Source organism: Nakaseomyces glabratus, chromosome K, assembly GCF_010111755.1.
Source record: "Nakaseomyces glabratus chromosome K, complete sequence".
Classification (NCBI taxonomy): domain Eukaryota; kingdom Fungi; phylum Ascomycota; class Saccharomycetes; order Saccharomycetales; family Saccharomycetaceae; genus Nakaseomyces; species Nakaseomyces glabratus.
The window spans coordinates 128,207-149,304 of record NC_088961.1 but is presented as its reverse complement, the minus strand read 5'-3'; the positions used below and the strand labels follow the sequence as shown (position 1 = coordinate 149,304).

The 21,098-nt window shown below is 40.0% G+C and overlaps 10 protein-coding genes across 10 annotated transcripts; 7 read left to right on the top strand and 3 right to left on the bottom strand.

The window, feature by feature from the left end:
* Window positions 1-223: 223 nt before the first annotated feature.
* MRX9 (Mrx9p) lies at window positions 224-1,435 on the top strand (the record flags this gene model as incomplete). The annotated part of the gene is made up of 1 exon (XM_448296.1): window positions 224-1,435. One exon carries the CDS (start codon window positions 224-226, stop codon window positions 1,433-1,435), a length of 1,212 nt encoding a protein of 403 aa, XP_448296.1.
* Window positions 1,436-1,945: 510 nt separating this feature from the next.
* On the top strand, window positions 1,946-4,270 carry MPS1 (serine/threonine/tyrosine protein kinase MPS1; the record flags this gene model as incomplete). Its single annotated transcript, XM_448295.1, has 1 exon — window positions 1,946-4,270. The coding sequence occupies one exon, from the start codon at window positions 1,946-1,948 to the stop codon at window positions 4,268-4,270; it is 2,325 nt and encodes a 774-aa protein (XP_448295.1).
* A 183-nt stretch (window positions 4,271-4,453) lies between these two features.
* ARP2 (actin-related protein 2) lies at window positions 4,454-5,960 on the bottom strand (the record flags this gene model as incomplete). Its single annotated transcript, XM_448294.1, has 2 exons — window positions 4,454-5,607; window positions 5,939-5,960. 2 exons carry the CDS (start codon window positions 5,958-5,960, stop codon window positions 4,454-4,456), a joined length of 1,176 nt encoding a protein of 391 aa, XP_448294.1.
* A 258-nt stretch (window positions 5,961-6,218) lies between these two features.
* On the bottom strand, window positions 6,219-7,769 carry PRP9 (SF3a splicing factor complex subunit PRP9; the record flags this gene model as incomplete). Its single annotated transcript, XM_448293.1, has 1 exon — window positions 6,219-7,769. The coding sequence occupies one exon, from the start codon at window positions 7,767-7,769 to the stop codon at window positions 6,219-6,221; it is 1,551 nt and encodes a 516-aa protein (XP_448293.1).
* Window positions 7,770-8,247: 478 nt separating this feature from the next.
* On the bottom strand, window positions 8,248-11,157 carry DBP10 (ATP-dependent RNA helicase DBP10; the record flags this gene model as incomplete). Its single annotated transcript, XM_448292.1, has 1 exon — window positions 8,248-11,157. The coding sequence occupies one exon, from the start codon at window positions 11,155-11,157 to the stop codon at window positions 8,248-8,250; it is 2,910 nt and encodes a 969-aa protein (XP_448292.1).
* A 294-nt stretch (window positions 11,158-11,451) lies between these two features.
* On the top strand, window positions 11,452-12,672 carry SLM3 (tRNA-5-taurinomethyluridine 2-sulfurtransferase; the record flags this gene model as incomplete). The annotated part of the gene is made up of 1 exon (XM_448291.1): window positions 11,452-12,672. One exon carries the CDS (start codon window positions 11,452-11,454, stop codon window positions 12,670-12,672), a length of 1,221 nt encoding a protein of 406 aa, XP_448291.1.
* A 415-nt stretch (window positions 12,673-13,087) lies between these two features.
* GPR1 (Gpr1p) lies at window positions 13,088-15,874 on the top strand (the record flags this gene model as incomplete). The annotated part of the gene is made up of 1 exon (XM_448290.1): window positions 13,088-15,874. The coding sequence occupies one exon, from the start codon at window positions 13,088-13,090 to the stop codon at window positions 15,872-15,874; it is 2,787 nt and encodes a 928-aa protein (XP_448290.1).
* A 508-nt stretch (window positions 15,875-16,382) lies between these two features.
* Window positions 16,383-17,756, top strand: PUS9 (pseudouridine synthase PUS9; the record flags this gene model as incomplete). Its single annotated transcript, XM_448289.1, has 1 exon — window positions 16,383-17,756. The coding sequence occupies one exon, from the start codon at window positions 16,383-16,385 to the stop codon at window positions 17,754-17,756; it is 1,374 nt and encodes a 457-aa protein (XP_448289.1).
* Window positions 17,757-18,245: 489 nt separating this feature from the next.
* Window positions 18,246-19,805, top strand: SIR2 (the record flags this gene model as incomplete). Its single annotated transcript, XM_448288.1, has 1 exon — window positions 18,246-19,805. The coding sequence occupies one exon, from the start codon at window positions 18,246-18,248 to the stop codon at window positions 19,803-19,805; it is 1,560 nt and encodes a 519-aa protein (XP_448288.1).
* Window positions 19,806-20,202: 397 nt separating this feature from the next.
* Window positions 20,203-20,994, top strand: PRP11 (spliceosome assembly protein PRP11; the record flags this gene model as incomplete). The annotated part of the gene is made up of 1 exon (XM_448287.1): window positions 20,203-20,994. The coding sequence occupies one exon, from the start codon at window positions 20,203-20,205 to the stop codon at window positions 20,992-20,994; it is 792 nt and encodes a 263-aa protein (XP_448287.1).
* Window positions 20,995-21,098: the final 104 nt, after the last annotated feature.

Sequence of the window (21,098 nt, the reverse complement as noted above, 5' to 3'; positions counted from 1 at the left end):
ATAACCTAATAATAAAATAAATATTCACAATTCCATAGCATTATCTCCAGAATTAGAAACGCATAGACTTTTATCCAGTTGGTACGAACAAGCTGCTAACTATGCTTGTATTATCATCTTGGAAACCACTTTTCGGACTTCACTGACGGATTCCCTTTCTGCTATTGGCAGATGGGGTTACTGACAGGAAGCCATTAGAAATAAAAGGAATAGACGTACATATATGTTGATCAACACTGTCTCAGTAATTGCTCAACGAAATAACACCTCTGCTACTAGTAAATTTCATATTGCATACAAAAACATGCTATCACGATTTAGTGGGATTGCTACAAGAAACCCATTAAGGGCAAGCAGTCTTATTTTGAAGGGACTTCCTAATAGAAATGCCAAAATTGTACAACTATTATCCTTGACAAGTGTGACAAGGAGTACTCAATCACTGCCTGCACTAAGATCGAGTAACCAATTACTTACTATTCCACCATGCCAACCAAGAACATTAAACAAAGTGCTAAAGAGAGGGTTTTATACTACAAGCAAGAAGTCAATCAAGTTCATCTTTTCGAAGGGGGATAAAGACAATCATAATAAGATGAAGTACTATTCAATACCGACGCCTGTGGTTATATTATCTACAATAGGTGGGTTTGTGCTTTTATTCACAATCCTACCATTCCTATTCACTTTTGGATTCCCATTCTTGATAGGTATGATAGTATTCTTTCAATTTAGAAGATGGAAGACACATCAGCTGTATAAGAAGATGGCAGAGGTTTTACAAGATTCGCAGATTAATATGAAGAATAATCAATTGATGTCACTGAAATATAGACTAATAGAACAAGGGTTACCGATGTTAACTAATTTCTCAAACAAGACCACGAAACAGCTGTCCAGCAGGGGAGAGACGTTGATCAACCAGTTGCAACAGAGGATTAAAGAATCATTTGCTAACAACGACAATAATATTGCCAATGTTTTTGTCCCGCAAGGCCACAAGCTATCAGAATATGAACTACTGTTGCCCCACCACACTTTCAAGAGCTACACAAAGAAACTTCCTCACGATCAAGATATTGGGCTTTTGTCCTTGAGTCTTTACATGAGACGCAGACAGCATAGGAATATCAAAGTTGCCATGCCTATTCCTGTCGAGTTAAATCTCGGCAATAAGGTTGCAAATGTATATTTTGTCTATAAAGGGGATACTGCAAGAGGGCTTCTAAACACACAAATTCTTCTCGAGGCTGCAAAAGCTGGCGTAGATCTCCAGGAAATTAAATCTTCCACGCAATTCCTTATCTCAATCGTACCACTAGACTCATGGCTCCCAACCCAGTACATAATCGCTGATGCAGGTTCCCTCGGCTCGTTCAACGAGGATCCATCATCCTCCAGCCGTGAATTTGTCATCAACAACAAATCCAAATAGACTTAACAAACCATGATAACTAACAAAATATATATTCCCAATAACTCATTAATAACATAGCAGTAAATACTACACTATTGTCGAAGAACTAGACAATACTATAAGCTCTATACAGCTCATCGCATACTTTAAATAACGTCCTTAATGATATTAAATTTCAAGACCATAAAATCCCAAAATTGCGACTTTGTAAACAATAATAGAATTCGGACTTATTATCAACTAAATGGTTAGAGTTATTAGACCAGACTAGTAGTTTCAACCAAGTTATCCTTGGTTTTATGCAATAGCTAGTATAGATAACACGCACTCTGATAAAATTTTCTACTATTATTGTCTTCTTTACCAGAAAGTCAGAACGTTGTTATTGTGACAGGGTACTGGGAGCAATATATATTTTGCAATTACCACTGAAGCTATCTAGACACATACTCAATTTCAAGAAGAGTTTTTATTACAACGATAAATTATAAAGAGAACCAGTTGGAGAGGCGAGTTGAGGCAAAAAATATGGGGAATCCATATCACAGTGAATCAGATCAAATATGGCGCATCTCAAGTCAAGATTCTGATGATGGAGAGATCGGGAACCCACCTAAACTGAGTAATTTTGGTTCAGAACTTATATCTGATGCAATAGAGAATATCAATCCCAACCGGTCAGATAAGAAACTGATATCTGAAGAGACACGAATACACGAGTCTCACAGTCAGCAACTGAATACTGATATAAACCAGTCCACTAGAGTTACGCATAGTGCAAGTAGCCCATTATACTTTGAGGACACGTCTCCATCAACAATGTTTGTGCAATCTCAAGCTTCTGCGCAACCAAGTGCCACAACATATGATATCAGCTCGCAGGATTATTCGGATTCAAGTAAGAGTTTTATAAAACTCAAATCAAAACAGGATACTTTGAAGCAAGAACTTACTACCAGATATAGTGAAAGAAGGACAAGACGATTTTTGCATGCTACAAATAGAACTACAAAACTGGGACCAGCTCTAAGGAACTTAACATCGCCAGCCTTGGCTATAAATGATAATAATTCAATAGATAACAAGATGAATGAAACTAGCAAAGTGAACTCTAGCTTTGATACCAACAATGCATATGTGGATTTTCATCAGACTAAACAAGACATATATACATCTGGAGAAGAGCACAATAATACGAAGGATAATGGAAAAATAGGAGCAACACAACAGAATGATTACTCCGACATAAATATTCATGAATGCAATCCCATTCAATATATGAAGATGCATAACTTGCCCACTAGTGAACTTTCTAAAATTTCAAAGGCATATTTTGAAAAGCAGAAAGAGGAAAACAGAAAAAAAGCCTTAAAAAATGTGAATATGAAGCAATCTTTAAATTACGACCTGAAACACTACTCTAACTCTTTTCCTAGCATCGAATCCGGCAAGGAGAATAACCTAATTCATAACACTGAGATTGAGGATTTTAATGGAAGAGGACATTCAACAAACAACCATAGCAGCTCATATTTAAGTAACTCACACTCACATCCAGTATCGACTCAATTTGTCGAATCAGCAAATATAGAACTCGAGAAACCTACACTTAAAAAGAGTTTAAGCAATGCTGATTCATATAGACATACACAGAGAGAAGCTTTACAAAATATAGATGTTAACTCAAATGTAAGGGATGGTGCTATTGACTATAAAAGACAAAAAATAGCATTAAAAGATAGCGAATTCGATGGGATATTGGACAAGAAAAAATATCGAGGTATAAAAAGAGTTGAAATTGTCGAACCACCAACTTCTACACGTCCCCCTAGCCGCAAAAATGTGGTCAGTGTAAATGGTACCGAATATGAACGTGTCGAACTTTTAGGACGGGGTGGTTCATCTAACGTATATAAGGTACGAGGTCTCAAGAATAGGGTTTACGCTTTGAAAAAGGTATCCTTTGATGAATTTGATGAATCCAGTGTAGAAGGTTTTAAAGGTGAGATCAGCTTATTGAAACAATTACAGAACCAGAATAGAGTTGTTCAATTATATGATTTCGAGATGGGTTCCGGTGTTTTATATCTCTTGATGGAGTGTGGTGATTATGACCTCTCTCAAGTGCTCCATCAAAGGGCCAATCAACCATTTGACATGGAGTTTATAAGATATCATGCAAGAGAAATGGTCACTTGTGTAAAAGTAGTGCACGATGCAGGCATTGTGCATTCGGATCTAAAACCGGCAAATTTTGTTTTTGTTAAGGGTATATTAAAAATTATTGATTTTGGTATTGCCAACGCTGTTCCAGACCACACTGTTAACATTTACAGAGATATGCAAATTGGTACACCAAACTATATGGCACCAGAGGCGCTTGTTGCTAACAACTATACTGCAGACAATGACGGCAAATATGATCAAAAGACAAATAAATGGAAAATTGGTAAACCTGCAGATATTTGGTCGTGCGGATGTATTATATATCAAATGATCTATGGTAAACCACCATACGCCAAATATCAGGGACAGGAGAGACTACTCTCCATAATGGATCCAAATGTCAAAATTGAATATAAAGAAGTTCTCCCCGATAAAACTGTAATCCCGAGCTTGGCTTTAGAGCTGATGCAATACTGCCTAATGAGAAACCCTGAAGAAAGATGGTCTGCATTGCAGATTCTCGACTCACCATTTTTAAACCCATTGATGGTATCGCAAGATTTCATCAAGAATTTGATAACTACTGCAGTATCTTATGGTGCTAGAGAAGGTGATGTCTCTCCATCAAGGTTAGAGGCGCTTACTGATAGCGTTCTCGCAAGACTAGCTGATTTTAGAATGCATTGATAAAAAATTGTAACTTTAAAATTCCAGCATAATTAAATGAACATGGAACGACCCAGCATATCCGATGATCTTTCAATATATATTTAAAAAGTGGTACACCACAACTATAGTATTTTTAATTTTTTATACATGCATTACTAAGCTAATAGATTAATATTTAGTTCATTAGAATAGTGTCCATGTCTATCGAGGACCGAATTTGCTCATTGCGGCTGCCCCGCTTTCTCTCCATTCTTGCTTAGTTAACCACATGTGGTCTTTATCAGCCATGATACTGGCAAGGACAGCACCACCAATAAACACCATATGTCTTCTTCTTGGAGGATCTTCAATTCTTACCTTGAACTTGTCTAATCTTGTTGGATCATTATTCAATACTCTAGTGAACCATAATTGTTTTAGTTCCTTCTCTAACCTGGATGGCAAACCTGGGTACATACTTGAACCACCAGATAGGACAATTGCCTTGTACAGTGAACTTCTCACATCCACATCAGCCGATTGAATTGTGTTAAATAAAAGCTCCCCAATACCAGCTTGTTCAACATCTACCAAGTTTGGTTGGAATAAACATTCTGGAGCTTCGAAACGTTCTTGACCAACTTTAATTATTCTACCGTCAGGTAGTTCATAGTTTTCCACAAGTGTTGTAGTCTCTCTTGCTAACTTTGTATCGAGATCCAAATCATATGAAACATAACATAACTTCTCTTTTATTTGACGAACAGTTTCGAAATCAGCACTTCTATTGAATGCATAACCACGACGTGATAGTAGATCAATCAGGTGTCTAGTGACGTCTCTACCTGCCACATCCAGCCTTCTTGTCAAATGGTTTAACACCACAGATTCATACACTGGGACAATATGAGTAACACCGTCACCAGAGTCCACCACCACACCAGAAGATAGACCTTGGGCGTATAGGGCTAGTACGGCTTGGATTGCAACATAAACACCACCAAAGTCATACTTCTCAAACATAACTTCACACATTTGCTCTCTATTTTTCACTGGATTCATTGGTGGTTCTGTAAGCAAGATCTTACCTCCTGAAGTTGTTGGAAGTTGCATTTGGTTGAAGAAGGCATAATCCCATAATAATTCCATGTCAGTCCAATTCTTAATAATACCATTTTCCATAGGGTAAGAGATTTGCAGATAGGAACGCACATCGCTGGCCTCGTCACCAATCATTATGTCCTTCAATGGCTTGTTAATTGTAGCACGCTCTTCCGCTCTCAGGATAGGACGACCCACAATGGAGGGGAATGTGTAGTCTGGGAAATTCTCCCCAGCTCTACCAATCTTAACAAAACCAGTACCTTGGTCCAGAACTATTTAGTAGTATGGTTTATTCGGTTTCCCCGTTCATAACACTGAAACGCTATGCAAATATTGACCAATGCCTTTATCTAGTAATGTAAAAGAGGGCCAAAGTGGTCTGCATATTTCAATTCTGCATAAGAGAAACCAATAATTCACAACTTGTTAGTAAATCAAAATTCGGCAATTGAATAAGGCTAGAGTCACATAATAGGAATATTAAAGTAAAAAACAAAAGCTCCGCATTATGGTATACCCTGCCATCTAATTATCAGCTAGCCCAAAGAGCCGATCCCAGCAGCAGGAAAGCACCCAAAAAGCCACAGAAGTAAAGTAACATACCAATTGGGTTGTGTGGATCCATTATTCCTTCAATCTAGAGTGTTTTCTATGCGTTTGAGTAGCCGCTAAATACAGGTTAACTCCACTCTGATGCAACAACTACCTCAGCCTTATAGCTTTTGCTGTCTTCTTATAGGGGATTGCCAACAGGCTTCCCGGCCAAATTTGTCCCTCGAGGAAAAGTATGTCGTTATTTGTGATATATGATATGAATGCTAATAGAGTAGTGAGATAGAGAGAGTAGCAATATTACAAAGCTGAGTTACTATACACTTTTGGGTCACACCAGGCCTTGTTTCTTTAGTTCTTCGTATATATCTTTGCTCATGACGTTGCCTTCTTTGTCTTCGACTTCTTCGGCTAGCTCTTGTGTAGTGTTGCGCTGCATTTGTTTCCAAAGGGCCTGGGCTTCTTTGATCTTCGTGATACCTTGGAAGGCACTGGACGGCTCTATACCGAGGCACTTGAGGTGGTAGGTGTGTGTTGGCCCGCTAAAGTGCTTGTCGAAGTTCTTGTGGCCCTTGTACACCTGGTTTCCACATATCTCACACTCTTGGCCCACGTCCAGGCCTTGTAGTTTGTATAGCCAGTATGGAATAGGCAATCCATCTGGTCCAAGTGGCATGTCTTCACCAAGCCCCAGCATTTCTTTGAGTTCATCCTTTGTTTTGGATTTGCTATTGTCTTCCTCTACATCACCTTCCTTTTCGGTAGGGTCATAGACGGGCCTATGGTACTCTTGTGTTAGTTTCTCCATTTCTTCCAGTCTCTCCTTGTTAGTGAACGCCATCTTTCTGTCTACATACTCTTTTGTGTTTTCAAACTCCTCTCGCATACAAGACACGTATACATGCAACTTGAACTCAGCTCTGAAAGAATCGTGGTAGTTGCTCACACTTTTTGAGTGAGCTTTGCCCGTCCGGTGGCTATCATATATATGTGCGCTATTGAACATCTTATCACAATAGAGGCAGTAATAGATACCTGACTCTGTAATAATTGCTTTCGTAACATGGTTTTCAAAATCACGATGCAATTTACCCTTTATTTGCTCCTCATTTAACAAAATATTTCTTTTGAAGTATTGCGTCTCAACAAAGTCACAGGCCTCTACCACAAACTCACAGTAACCCTTTGTCTTGCGGTCCATAACGGGATCCAATAAATATTTCTTGTCATCAATAAATTTCTCCAAGTTAGATATAAATTTCGGATATGTGAGGGTACCATCCTTGACAATATTCAGCCATCTTCTGTATAGCGGTTCAAAATCTATAATAAATCCATCTTGCTCATCCTTCTGGAAAATTGTATTGATATCAAGCAAAGAACATCTCTCAGAGACCAACTTACCATTACCTAGATTCATATTATACCTATTAATGGTTTCATCAATATCAAGTAATCTGCTAGAATTACTTTTGGAGATAGAGTCGTCTTCGTCTTCGTCTTCAGTTGGTTCATCACCTAGCAATTTCTTTAACAGTTCAAATTTGCACTCAGAGTCCTTATACTTCAACCCATCACTTTTTAACTGATTTCTGACTTTCAAAATATACTTATTCTTCTTGAATATATCGTCTAGGAAGGTGTTTATCTCATACTGTTGGGTTCTCTTTTGTTTCAATGTCCTCTTGTGCTTCCTAGCTTTGTATATCTTATTAACCATCCTGTCGTCATCCAATCCCAGCTTCGGTATATCGTCTCTAATACCCTCTAGATGAATTCTATAGTCGTAATATAACTCTGGATTTCTCTGAAATCTAGAAGAGATGGCATCTTCAATCACTTCAATGTCTTCCAGCAGAGACCTTACTGTATCCAGCTCCATAACAAAATCTGAAGACTCCAATACAAAATCGCTGAAACACTATCCAATCTAAGAAGAAAAGCACCACAATTAACAACCGTTCAAAGACCTGCTATCTATAACCAGCGTGAATTACTTGCAAAAGCCTTTGTACAAATACTGTTTAATTTAATAACAACTTTTCACTTTTTCAAGCTCATCGCATCGCAGTTTCTCTTGAAATCCGAAAACAACTTCGAACCACTATGGGTAACTTAGGATGAACAAAGATGTAATGGCCACTACAGACAATAAATACATTATATACAATATCTTTGAAATTGGTGCTTTGCATATTTATTGTACAATTATTGAGAATTACAAAGTACTAATTTAAATAACGAGAGAATTTCCGAAATGCAAGTTGTTGAAATATTAAAAATAATGAAATGCTTGAATATGTGGAATGATGATAAACCTAGAACAGAGTAAAAGGTAATGCACTAGACCTATGAAGCACTTAGAACTTTCTCTTCTTGCTTGGTCTTGCGTTCTTTGCGTGCCTATTCTCCTTGGTCTTTCTGTCCTTTCTAATTTGAGCAACAGATTTCAATTCACTCTTGAAAGCTGGAGCGTTGTTGTAGCCCTTAACAGCAATACCTCTTTCAAGAGCACTCTCAACCTTCTTCTTTTGCTTGTGGTAATCGTCTCTCTTTTTATCTGGGAGTCTTGGTGCCTTTTCCAATTTGTGCTTGAACTTACCGTTAGGTAGTTTTGAACCCGACTTACCAGGGCCACGAGTTGGATCAACCAATAGGTTAGACGGAATAGAAGACTCATTGGCACCTGTCTTCAATGGTGCCAGCTTTCTGGCCTTAGACCATTCATCAAACTTACCAGATCTGAAACTTGCTGCAATCTTTTGTCCACTTTCACCAATGATGTACTTCTTATTGTCAATACCATTCATGTTAACATACTTCTTTCTCTTCTTGTCCCACTTCACCGTGGCAGTTTGCTTATGAACTTGGACCTTATCGTCACTGTTCAGATCATAGGCAGATTGAGCTGCTTCATTGATGAATCCACCAGAAAGTTCTAATTGCTTGTCTTGGATCTCATTTGCTGGTGCGTAGTGGCTCAAAAAGAAGTTTGGATCTCTGAAAGTTTTCTTCTTTTTCTTACTAGCGTTCTCTTGTTCTGCTAAGATAGTGTCTGCATCTTCGAACGCCTTCAAAGTATCCTCAGTGACAGTATACCCGACCTCAGCATCGTCACCTTTCAAAATCTCATCTTCCAGAGCGTGAGTTAGACCTGCCATACGCTCCTTTTCCAAAAGCTCTTTCCTCTCCTTAGCTTTTCTTTGAATTGGCGCAATAGCACGCCTTCTTCTATGCATTAGATTGGCCATCTCGTCCTCAGGATTTCTGGTAAATTCAAAGACAGTTTCCTTATTCCTTCTATTTTGCAACTTTTCTAGGAATGCATTCTTTTCCTTTTCCAAGTTTTTACCAAATAGAACATTCTGTTCATCCCAACCCGATGAGATGATTTCTTTACTTCTCTTCAGGGATTCTGGAGAGGCAGAAGTTCTAGTCCTGAAATACAACTTTTCTGCTTTCAAAGCTGTTTTCTTAGCCATATCAAGATCAAAGTTAGACTTCATTAAGTTATTGTAAAGCTCTGAAAGAGCTTCAATATCCAGTCTAGGACATGAACCGAGTACCATACGACTTGTATAAGAAATCTTTGGTGATTGGAATAACGTTTCATCATTACCTTCTGCAACCCACTTCTCCTTTGATAATCTTTCTAGTGCCTCATACATTGGTGTCAAAAGAATCTTTCTACCTAGGAACAGTTCTAAATCTAGCAGATATGGTAATTCATTTTCAGATACTATAGAATAAGCCCAACCTCTGTTACCAGCTCTAGCAGTTCTACCGACACGGTGAATGAAAATCTTAGAAGAAGCTGGTAGAGAATAGTTAACCACATTAGCCAACATTGGAATATCCACACCTCTAGCGGCAACATCTGTGACAACTAAAATGGATGTCAGACCTATTCTGAAATTGTAAAGTTGACTTTTACGGGCATGCTGGTCTAGCGCACCGTAGATATAGGAGACTAAGTAGCCACAATCTTTTAACAAGTTTGATAAGTATTCAACATGATGTCTTGTTGGCACGAAAACAACAGTAGCCTTTTCAGAAGGTAGCTCGTTGGCCTTAGGCATTGCCTTTCTGTTAAAACTTTTCCTCTTTCTACGCTTCTTGTCTTCATCTTCCTCAGCACTTTCATCACTGTCATCCGCTTTATTGTCATTCAGCTGTTTGATCTGCTCCGGTGTTGCTAGCGGTAATTTTATAACTTCTTGCAATATATACAAAAGGTTGGCTTCTCTTTCATCATTCTTTGTCGATAAAAATAACATTTCTAAGTTGTCACTGATCTTCGATTCTGCATCTAATCTAACCAGAACAGGGTTAACCAAACCGGCTTTGGCAAAATCTACCAGAGATGTAGGCAAAGTGGCTGAGAATAATAAAGTTTGTCTGCTACTTGGCAAAGCAGCTAATAATTCGTTAAGTTGTTCTTGGAAACCCATTTCAAACAGTCTATCAGCTTCATCAAATACTGCGTACTCAACACTTTTCAGGTCCAAGTTCATTTCAACCTTTAAATGCAGGAATCTACCTGGTGTGGCGATGATTACATCGGGATTTGTCATCATCATACCAAATTGGTCTTCTAAAGAATCACCACCAGTCAGTAAGACACTTCTCAAATGAGTACCTCTTGAGAATTCTTTAAACACCGAATGTGTTTGCATGGCCAATTCTCTTGATGGAGATAGAATGATCGCACGAGCACCTATTTTACTTGAATGTGTTTTCAGTTTCTCAATCATTGGCAACACGAATGCCGCTGTTTTACCGGAACCGGTTCTTGCCATACCAACAATGTCTCTGTTCTGCAGAATTAAAGGTATAGTCTTTCTTTGAATTGGTGTAGGCTGACGGAAACCTCTCTTTGAGATGTTCACCAGGATCAACTTCGATAGACCGAAACTGGCAAAACTACCTTTCTTGTGTTTGGATTTAGCATCTGTGTTCACTGAGAAGTATGCATTCACATCGTCATCATCGTTATCCACTTTCTTCTTCTCATCTTCATCATCCGACAACTCTAAGCTAGGGAAGGACTTGTCTTCTACCTTTTTCTTTACTGCTTTGGCAGGTTTGGCAGGCTCCTCCTCATCACTACTATACTCTATCACATCCTGTACTTCCTCGTCGCTACCATCCGAAGAGTCGTCACTCTCGGAGTCAGAGCCATCTGCAACTAGATTACCAGCAATATCAATCTCCTCATCGCTGTCAGACTCGTGCTCATCGCGCTCTTTTCTCTTCAAGTTCTTAACCATTTTGCACAGTTGAAACTCAAGCTTGTTGGTAATAATCTATACAATCGAGTAGACTATAAGGCAACAGTACCCAGTCACAATTTATACAGTTAACCCAAGCAATGCCTCTCTGTACCACTATTATAACTTTAGATGCTCATCGCAAAATTTTCAGTTTTTCTCAGAATTTTTCACTCGCAGCGATGAGGCGGATCATGTGAAGATAGAAGCATTGATTCAAAGAAGGGTGTTTGTATATACATATAGAGCAGTTTAGAGCTATATTTGTGGATCTCAGAGCTCAGAGCTTATGCAATGTTAGAGAAGTTTCTGCGACTGGCTCGTGGACGGGTGGTGCCTGGATACAGCCCGCAGCATGTGCCTGCAAAGTTTGACAATGTAGTAATAGCGATGTCTGGGGGAGTTGACTCGAGTGTTGCAGCTGCATTGTTTGCCCATTATCCGAAGGCCACAGGTGTGTATATGCAGAATTGGTCCGAATCGCAGGCACTGGAATCTATTGCAGAGGAGCCCTGCTATGAGAAGGACTGGAAGGACGTTGCGAAGCTCGGTGACTTTTTAGGCGTGCCCGTCGAGAAGGTAAACTTCGAGAGTGACTACTGGATAGATGTCTTTGAGCCCATGTTACAGGAATACGACCAAGGCAGGACACCCAACCCTGATATTGGGTGTAACAAGTTCGTCAAATTTGGGAAGTTGAAGAGCTACTTGGACCAGAAGTACGGCCATGATAACTACCATCTGGTTACTGGCCATTACTCCCGAGTGCTACAGCACTTAGAATCCAAGGAGTACCACTTACTGCGAGGATACTACCCACAGAAGGACCAGAGCTATTATCTGTCGCAGATCAACGGCGGAATCCTGCCCAGGCTGGTGCTCCCGATGGGCCATCTGACTAAACCGGAAGTTAGAGACATGGCTCGCGAGTTGCAACTGCCCACCGCTAACAAGCGGGATTCCCAGGGGATATGCTTCGTTAACAACTCACAGCACAAGAAGTTCAACAAGTTTTTAGAGCACTACCTGACCAACAAACCGGGCAATGTGATCACCGTGGAGCCCACAGGCGAGAAGACAGTGTGGGGCACACACAAGGGCCTGTGGTCGTATACACTGGGCCAGAAGATTGGTGACGGGATATCGCTACCGCAGGCAGACCCACGCTACACAGGGGCCTGGTACGTCAGCGAGAAGATACCCGCAACCAACGAGATAGTGATAGTGCGTGGGCGAGAGAACCCGCAGCTCTACCGCGACAAATTGCGCATACAAGACTTCGAATACCTCGGCGAACCGCAGACCATACGCAAGGCGATTACAGAGGCTCTACAAAGAGGAGAACTACGTGCGCGATACCGCTCCTTGATGGAACCAGAGCCCCTCATCAGCATAAACACCGATGCCGATGAGTTCCACCTGCAGTTCCAAAGACCACAGCGCGCGATGGCGCCAGGCCAGTTCTGCTGCCTGCTCTCCCAGAACCGCATCCTAGGCAGCGGACCAATCATGTAAATATATATAAACTAAATAGCTTACATCCAACACCAGAGAAGAGACTATTGCTATGACTACTATGCTATAACAATGGCAGATGCGTGTGTCATGATAACCCGTTGTACGTGAATTTCTGTGTGTAAAGAACCAAACAATGCCCACAAACACTGTTGTTGATGAGGCCCCCCCCACTGGGCGAAACAATGAAAAGCAGAAGAAAAAAATTTGAAGTTGGAAGGAGCAATGGGCACCAGGCGCCAAGTTACAAGACTGGCATCGCACTGTATAGGCCAGGTATAAGGCACAGCTATACAATAGCAAATAAGGTAGGTTGGGAATACAACGGTACGAAGGACAAGGGATATTATTGATAAGAGAAAGTGAACTGTGACTGTGGACTGCGAAGGCGTTAAGATTACACATACATACGTAAATGCTGGACGCGCTGGCGAATTTTAATGTGACGGAGGTGCCGAGCCTTAAGACGTCTGTGCGGGAGGCTATGTCCACGCTGAACACCACTACGGTGAACTTGGCGCTGGGGCTTCCCGGCATGTTTTCGACGTTTAACGCGGGGCAGCTGTACAGGATCAGGGTGGTGGCGATCACTGCGTCTGCGTTGTCGATATTTGGTGGTGTAGTTGGTATATACTGTATGCTGAATATTGACAAGAGGCGAAAAGTGTTCAGACATGATTTGATTCTGTTTCTGATCATCTGCGATTTCATAAAGGCTCTAATTCTGATGATATACCCCGCGATTATTCTAAACAATAACTATGTGTATGCGACGCCGGCGTTCTTTAATACACTCGGTTGGCTTACTGCATACGCGACAGAAGGTGCTGATATTGCTATCATGGTCTTCGCCATACATTTTGCATTACTTATATTTAAACCGAACTGGAAGTGGAGGAACGCCAAAACGGGTAACATGGAAGGTGGGCTATACAAAGTGAGGGGCTATATCTGGCCGATGACAGCTTTGATACCGAGCGTGCTGGCGAGCCTGGCTTTCATAAATTATAACAAATTGCATAAGTGGACACAAGCAGAAAGAGACGCTGTTGTGCTAGATAATAACAACTACGACTTCCCATTCAAACCTAGAATCGGAGGCTATAAACCGTGGAGTGCTTGGTGCTATTTGCCACCAAGACCACTCTGGTATAAGATCGTCCTAAGTTGGGGTCCCAGATACTTTTTGGTAATAACAATTATTGCCATCTATATTAGCATATATCTATACGTGTCAAGCAAGATACGAAAAATCAAAAATCAGTTAAAGGATTTTAAGCATGAGCAGGAGGAAGCGCGCCATGAGGAGGACAGAATCTTGAGATCTTCCAAATTTGGTACTATAAAATGGCTGATGAAGAGATATATATCACCATTGTTTATGGGCATCATCAAATCTTTCAAAAATTTCTTCACATTATCGATGGAAGATATCAGTGATGACTCCGAATTGTCGACCAGAAGTTATTCAATTTATAGCAGTGGATCTTCATATGCGTATGGAGCAAATAAAGCTGATAATGAAGATTATGACAAGTACCATCAAGGCCTTCAAATCTTAAAATATAAGAATTCTAAGAATGCCCAAGAAAGAAATGCAGTAAGAGAACAAATACAAAACCAAAACCAAGATCAGGTTGAAAATAAGGCAGAAGACAAAGACATTGAAATGGCTGATCTGGAAACACCTAAAGAAACTTTTAATAACCCTCTTTCAAAGCTGTCATCATTAAGGAAACATATGAGTATCCATTCAACAGATAGGAGGTCAGGACATTCAAGGAGATTTTCTGATGCTAGTGATGAATCTAATATCGACTCATTATTGGAAAACGGCCTAACTGAAATATTTAGTACTCCCATCCCAGATGGTGAAGACTCAGAAACTCAAAACCCAGTTGCTTATCAAATGGAAGACTTGAGTAAAGGTATATCACCTATGGACAACTCAGTTGTCCCTCCTTTGGGAGATGAAAGAAGGATAGTTGGAGCAAATGAAATCGACGATGTTAAAAAGAATTTCCAAAGAGAAATGTACCAAAATATGAAGAAGAGGAGATCTCAAATTCAAAAGAATGTCAGGTCGATTTTCATTTATCCTTGCTCATATTTGGCGCTTTGGGTTTTCCCTATTATTGCTGACTGTTTACAGTATAACTACGAGGAGAAACATGGCCCTGTTATGTGGGTCACATACCTGGATACTTTTACAAGACCTTTAGCCTGCATTGTGAATTCTATGGTCTTTTTTTACAGAGAAAAGCCTTGGAGACATACATGGGAAAGAGTGGAAAAGAAAGTATTACTTGATAAATTTATATTGAAAGGTGAGATGAGTGAACAGGACATGTTGTTTTACAGGAAAACCAAACTTGGAAGAAGAGGTTGGTATTACCGTGGGAAGTGGCTAAAAAGACAATGTTGGAGCCATCAAAAGGAATGGTGGAAGAGATGTTTGTGGTACGTTTATAGAACTTTTATTGGTGCTTTCAAGCTAGATTTTGATTATGAAGATAACTGCTGGGATAATGAATTCTGGGACCAGTATTACTCTGGTAAGCCACTGCCAGAATTCAGGTCTCATCAGAACGCCAAAGAAGGTAAGATGAGGAGCACAGAAACCGAAAATGTATTAACCTCTGACTCATCTTTATCTCCTTCAAGGGAGGATGCCTTCTATGATGCACAAGATAAGTTAAAGATATCTGCATTCTGGATGTTGGTCCATTTATTCCCAATGCTGAATGGTGTTGATCTGGATGAGATCAATAGAGTTCTAAGAATGAAATACAAAGAAGATGACTTTGTGATTCCAGGTTTAACGTATGCATTGACTCAAAGAAATGCACAAGTGCCAACTCCACAAGTGGCTGCTGGAAAACACAGTAGAAATCCAAGCACAATCAGAAACACCAATACAAAACTACCTACATTTGATCTCAGAACTCAACAAATACCTTCCAGTGATGAGCACCATTATATGAGAGAGACTCCAAAAATTGACGAGCACTTGTTTTCAAACAGAAATTCACAAGTCTCATTTGCTCGTCTAGATACCGATAGACCTACAAGTACCGTATCTGAAAGCACTTCGAAACAAACTACTCCACCTGCCAGTACATCTGTTAGTCAACCATCTAACCATGATGATGACGATGAACACATAGATATCCTTGCATTCTTAAACGAACCCTTGAAATAGAGGAAGCCTTCTCAAATTTTACAACTACTACTATAAGACGCTTTTACTTTTTGTTTCACAAATCATTTTATTTGCATTAGCATCAAAAGACTTGGAAGTGTGCTGAACCTGCTAGATCACAATACTGCTCCTATCTTTGTTATTTATTCTTGATTTAATGCATTATAACATCGGAGTAACAAATTAAAAGGCAAGCAACAGCAACAAACACTTCTGGATGCATCAACATTTTTACGACTATAATTCATGAAGCTCAACTTTGATTTTCAACCTAATATTTCTTAATTCTATCTTTAGTTCAAATTAATTACGTAAATACAGTTTATAATATAACTTTTGATCTTTACATTAGTATTTTTTGCTAAGTATTCGGAGCTTTCTACGCCATTTCCCATAGCTGGAAAAACTGAAATTGATAACAAGAAATTATAAGAAGAGATATGAGAGAAAGTAGCGGTGGAATTGCTAGAGTGGGGATTGCAGGAGTGAATAAGGCAACCAAAAACATATGATCAGAGCTGTTCTCAACTTCTTTCGAGCTGGAAAACCAAAGCTAGATGGAGTGACGGCTTCTACCGCTACCAAGCGGAGTTTTACAGAGATACAGGACAAAGATAAGTCTACATTTGATGCCCAGTTGGAACAGGAGATTAAGAGGGCTAAGAGGGTACAGGAGGAAAAAATCAAGCGACGCGAGAGAAACAAGAAATCAAATGCGAAGTCTGAGATCATCCGCGATGGTGCTGGCTTCAAATTACGAGCTTCAAGCACAAATAAGAAGACAAAGAACCGCCAGTCGGATCCTCCATATACTATCGAAGTCGACGGCCCATTGAGAAAAATTGTACCTTACTATTTTACTTATAACACGTATTGTAAACTGCGGTGGAGAGATAGGAACTTACTAGACGTGTTTACCAATGAGTTCAGAGATCGACCAGCTGAGTATTATAAGAAGACTATTGAAAGGGGAGCCGTTTTGTTGAACGATAAGCCAGCTACCCTGGAATCCATAATAAAGAATGGAGATTTAATCACACACAAGGTCCACCGTCATGAACCGCCAGTCACATCTCGGCCAATTGAAATTGTTTTTGAAGATAATGACATCCTTGTCATTAACAAACCTAGTGGTATACCAGTACATCCAACTGGCCGATACAGATTCAATACCATTACAAAAGCGTTAGAGAAAGAGCGTGGGTATGTAGTACACCCGTGCAACCGTCTTGATAGGATGACCAGTGGGTTAATGTTCCTAGCTAAGACATCGAAAGGTGCAGATAAGATCGGTGATCAACTGAAAGCCAGGGAAGTAGAGAAAGAATACTTGGCGAAAGTTGTTGGTGAGTTCCCCGAGGGGACCACTGTTGTAGACAAACCGCTGAAATTATTAGAGCCACGTCTTACATTAAACGTAGTTTGTGAAGAAACCGACCCTGATGCAAAACACGCTAGGACTATATTCGAGAGAGTCTCTGTATCCAAAGATAAACAGACTAGCATTGTGAAGTGCAAGCCCCTCACTGGCAGATCACACCAAATTAGAGTGCATTTACAGCATTTGGGCCACCCTATAGCCAATGACCCAATATACTCAAGTCCCGAAGTATGGGGAGACGGTAAAGACTATGACGAAGTTATCAAGAGACTAGACAATGTGGGGAAAAGCTACCCAGCGGGAACATGGCAATTGCCGAGCTCCAGATCAAATGGGACCATGCTCACTGGGGAACTATGCCCAGAATGTGAGACAGAACTATACTCTGATCCAGGGCCAAACGATATAGAGCTCTACTTACACGCATTCAGATACAGCACCAAGGAGGACACAGAACAACAGTGGTCATACGAGACAAAACTACCTCATTGGGCGAACTGAAACTCACCACAAATATGTACTATTACACTCCAAGAACACCTCCACAACCCCCCCATACCCATCTCATCACGCTTCGCCATAGTACCAACCAGCGATGAACCCCGTCTGTAATCGCGTCGTTATGCGTGTCTTTGCTGTCGCTCCCAAATGCCGAAATTTCTTCGAGAAAATCGACAAAAAAAATTTCAAAAATTTTTCAAAACAAATGGGCTCTTCTGGAGGGGGCCTATTTCGATGGGAGTATAAAGGCTAACGTTGACAAGTTTTAGGTGATTTGGCGCTGAGCTAGCAACCGGGTTTAGTGTATACATAATTCGAAAGAAAAGGACACAAGTTCAGTAGGGATCAGCACTACAGCAGAGTTCCCTTGATCAACGCCAAAAATATATACATCAAGGACGCCAAAAATAAAAAAAATAAAGGACCAAAATCAAATATTACATTGAGAATACACGTTATTACTTGAGCTTTTACCAATAGTGTTTTAGAATGAGTGATGAATCTAGTACTAGAAGATCCAAGCGGCTGAAGACAGGTCCGTCGCCTACATCTTCGAGCGCCAGCTCTACATCGGTCAGCCCTATGGGCCCATTTTCGTCGGGGCGTACTCTGAGGTCATCTCGGTTAAGTCCCAATAGACATAGTGCATTGGGGAGCCCCATGATGACTGCAGAAGAGATTGCCCAACAGGAGTCGTTGATGCCTCGCGAGCCACCTTCGCCTATACTCATTGGTAAGAATGTCAAGGACGGGAAGTTTGTGGTCACGGCGTTTACAAGGAAAGACACCATCAACGCGTGTATGTACTTGAAGTACTACGGTTTAAGGAAGTTCTGGACGGCATATTTCCCACCAGAGATTAATTCATTGCATTTATACTACATGATCCGTCTCTTGGGTTTCCAACTAAAGGACAGAGAAGTGCTGAACCACATATCCAAGAATGTAGAGGAATGGAAAGCTAACAAGAAATATACCATTTCATATGCAGACATGAATGATCCTCTCGACAAGAAGTTCACCATTCGTCTATTGAGAAACCTATACAAAGCTATCAACAAGGTACTCTCTACTCGTCTGAGACTAATGAACTTTTTCACCATCGATCACTTAGTTGAAAGACTTGAAAAGGCTAAGAGAATAGTCGTCCTAACTGGTGCAGGTATCTCTACATCCTTGGGTATTCCAGATTTCAGATCCTCTGAGGGTTTCTACACCAAAATTAAGTATTTAGGTCTAGAAGATCCACAAGATGTTTTCAACTATGAGATTTTCTTGAGAGATCCGTCCGTCTTCTATAACATTGCCAACATGGTTTTGCCTCCAGAGAATATATACTCTCCATTGCATAGTTTCATAAAGCTTCTCCAGGACAAACGGAAGCTACTTAGAAACTACTCACAAAACATTGATAACTTGGAATCATATGCAGGTATCGAAGTGTCCAAGTTAATCCAATGCCACGGTTCTTTCGCCACCGCATCATGTGTGACTTGTAAATGGTCCTTACCTGGTGAAAAGATATTTAAAAATATAAGAAATTTTGAAATTCCTTTGTGCCCCCATTGCTACAAGAAGAGAACGAAGTACCTAGAACTTTATGAAAGAGAGCTCGATGGCGAAGAACATATTCCCGAATGGTTCGATCAGGTTGATAAGGACACCATCAAATCATTTGGTGTTATTAAACCAGATATCACATTCTTCGGTGAACCCTTACCATCGAGATTCCACAAGACTGTCAAAGAGGATATTTTCCGCTGTGACTTACTATTATGCATCGGTACAAGTTTGAAAGTAGCCCCAGTATCTGAAATAGTCAACATGCTACCTGCTCATGTTCCACAAGTGCTAATTAACCGTGATCCTGTTAGACATGCAGAATTTGATATCTCATTATTAGGATATTGTGATGATATTGCCACAATGATTGCACAGAAATGTGGATGGAAGATACCACACCAAAAATGGGATAAAGAACTTACCAACAAGAAGTTTGAAATAAAGGAATCTGCAGTTAGTGTATACTCAGTTGTTTCTGCTGATTAATGGCTAGATATCTCCCCCAAACTCCTCAACTAATTAGCCAATTTTTTCATTTGCATATTTCCCCATTCAATCAAAATAATCAAACCCAAGTTTGATGATCTGTCATGGGAACAAGGAAGCTCTAATGATTTGTACACTAGAAAGAGTATTACCTCTGCATCTTATATATAATGCTAATACTTAATTTATAACACTTATGAACTGCATTTTTACAAAACACATCTTTTGTTTGCTTATTGATTCTATTGTCCACAAAGGTTCGGGCTTACTGCCAGAACTGAAATTTTGACAAATTTTAAAAAAAGAGGCGATGAGCTATAAAGTCAACACCACTTGTTAATTAGAAGCTACCTGGAATAGGCAATAATATACCGATAAATAAGCTGAACACACTAAAATGGACTTTCAGAATAGAGCAGGCTCGAAGAAAGGTGGGGGTGGTATTGCTTCTGATTCGCAAATAAACCAACAGCGGAGAAGACAAGTTGAAGAATTATTGCAACAAGGTGAAAACATCAAGTATACATTCCAGGACAAGGAGGGAGAAAAGGATGATACAGACACTAAGAAAGTTCAGTCTAACCCATATATTTACAAAAACCATTCAGGTAAGCTGGTATGTAAGCTGTGCAATACCATGCATATGTCGTGGTCCAGTGTAGAGAGACACTTGGGAGGTAAAAAGCATGGGATGAATGTAATCAGAAGAGGCGAACTAGATGAGATACGGCATGAAAAGCAACAGGCAACGAAACCTGTTGATACGTTTGAGATGAAAGTCGAGGCCAGGAGGAAAACAATCAACACTATAGAAGGTCTGGTACCCACTTGCCATTCTACCGAAGTCATCGATGAGAAAGGCAACAAAGGAATAGCTGTGATGTTGGAGTTTGAAGAGAGCGATAAGACTGCTGATGTATTGAATGCGGATCGTCCATATGCTAGGATTGTTTCAGGTCTAGAGTTGAACACCTCTGCCCAAAAGGACAAAAGATTTTTGGTAGTGGCTTATGAACCATACCAAAATGTGGCAATTGAAATACCAAATGACCGAGAGATAGTAATGAATGGTTACCAGCCTCAAAGCGATGAAGAAATATTTGTAGACACGCTGAACAGACAGTGTACCTTTTGGATTGAGAATCAACGCCAATTTATTGTGCAGATATTTTTTAAAGAAACCAGTTGATTTAACATAACTACACATAAATCTCAACAAGATTTTAGCATAATAAGCATATATTTAACTCATTTAGTTAGCATCTAATCCATAGTTTAGCATTCATTAGTAGC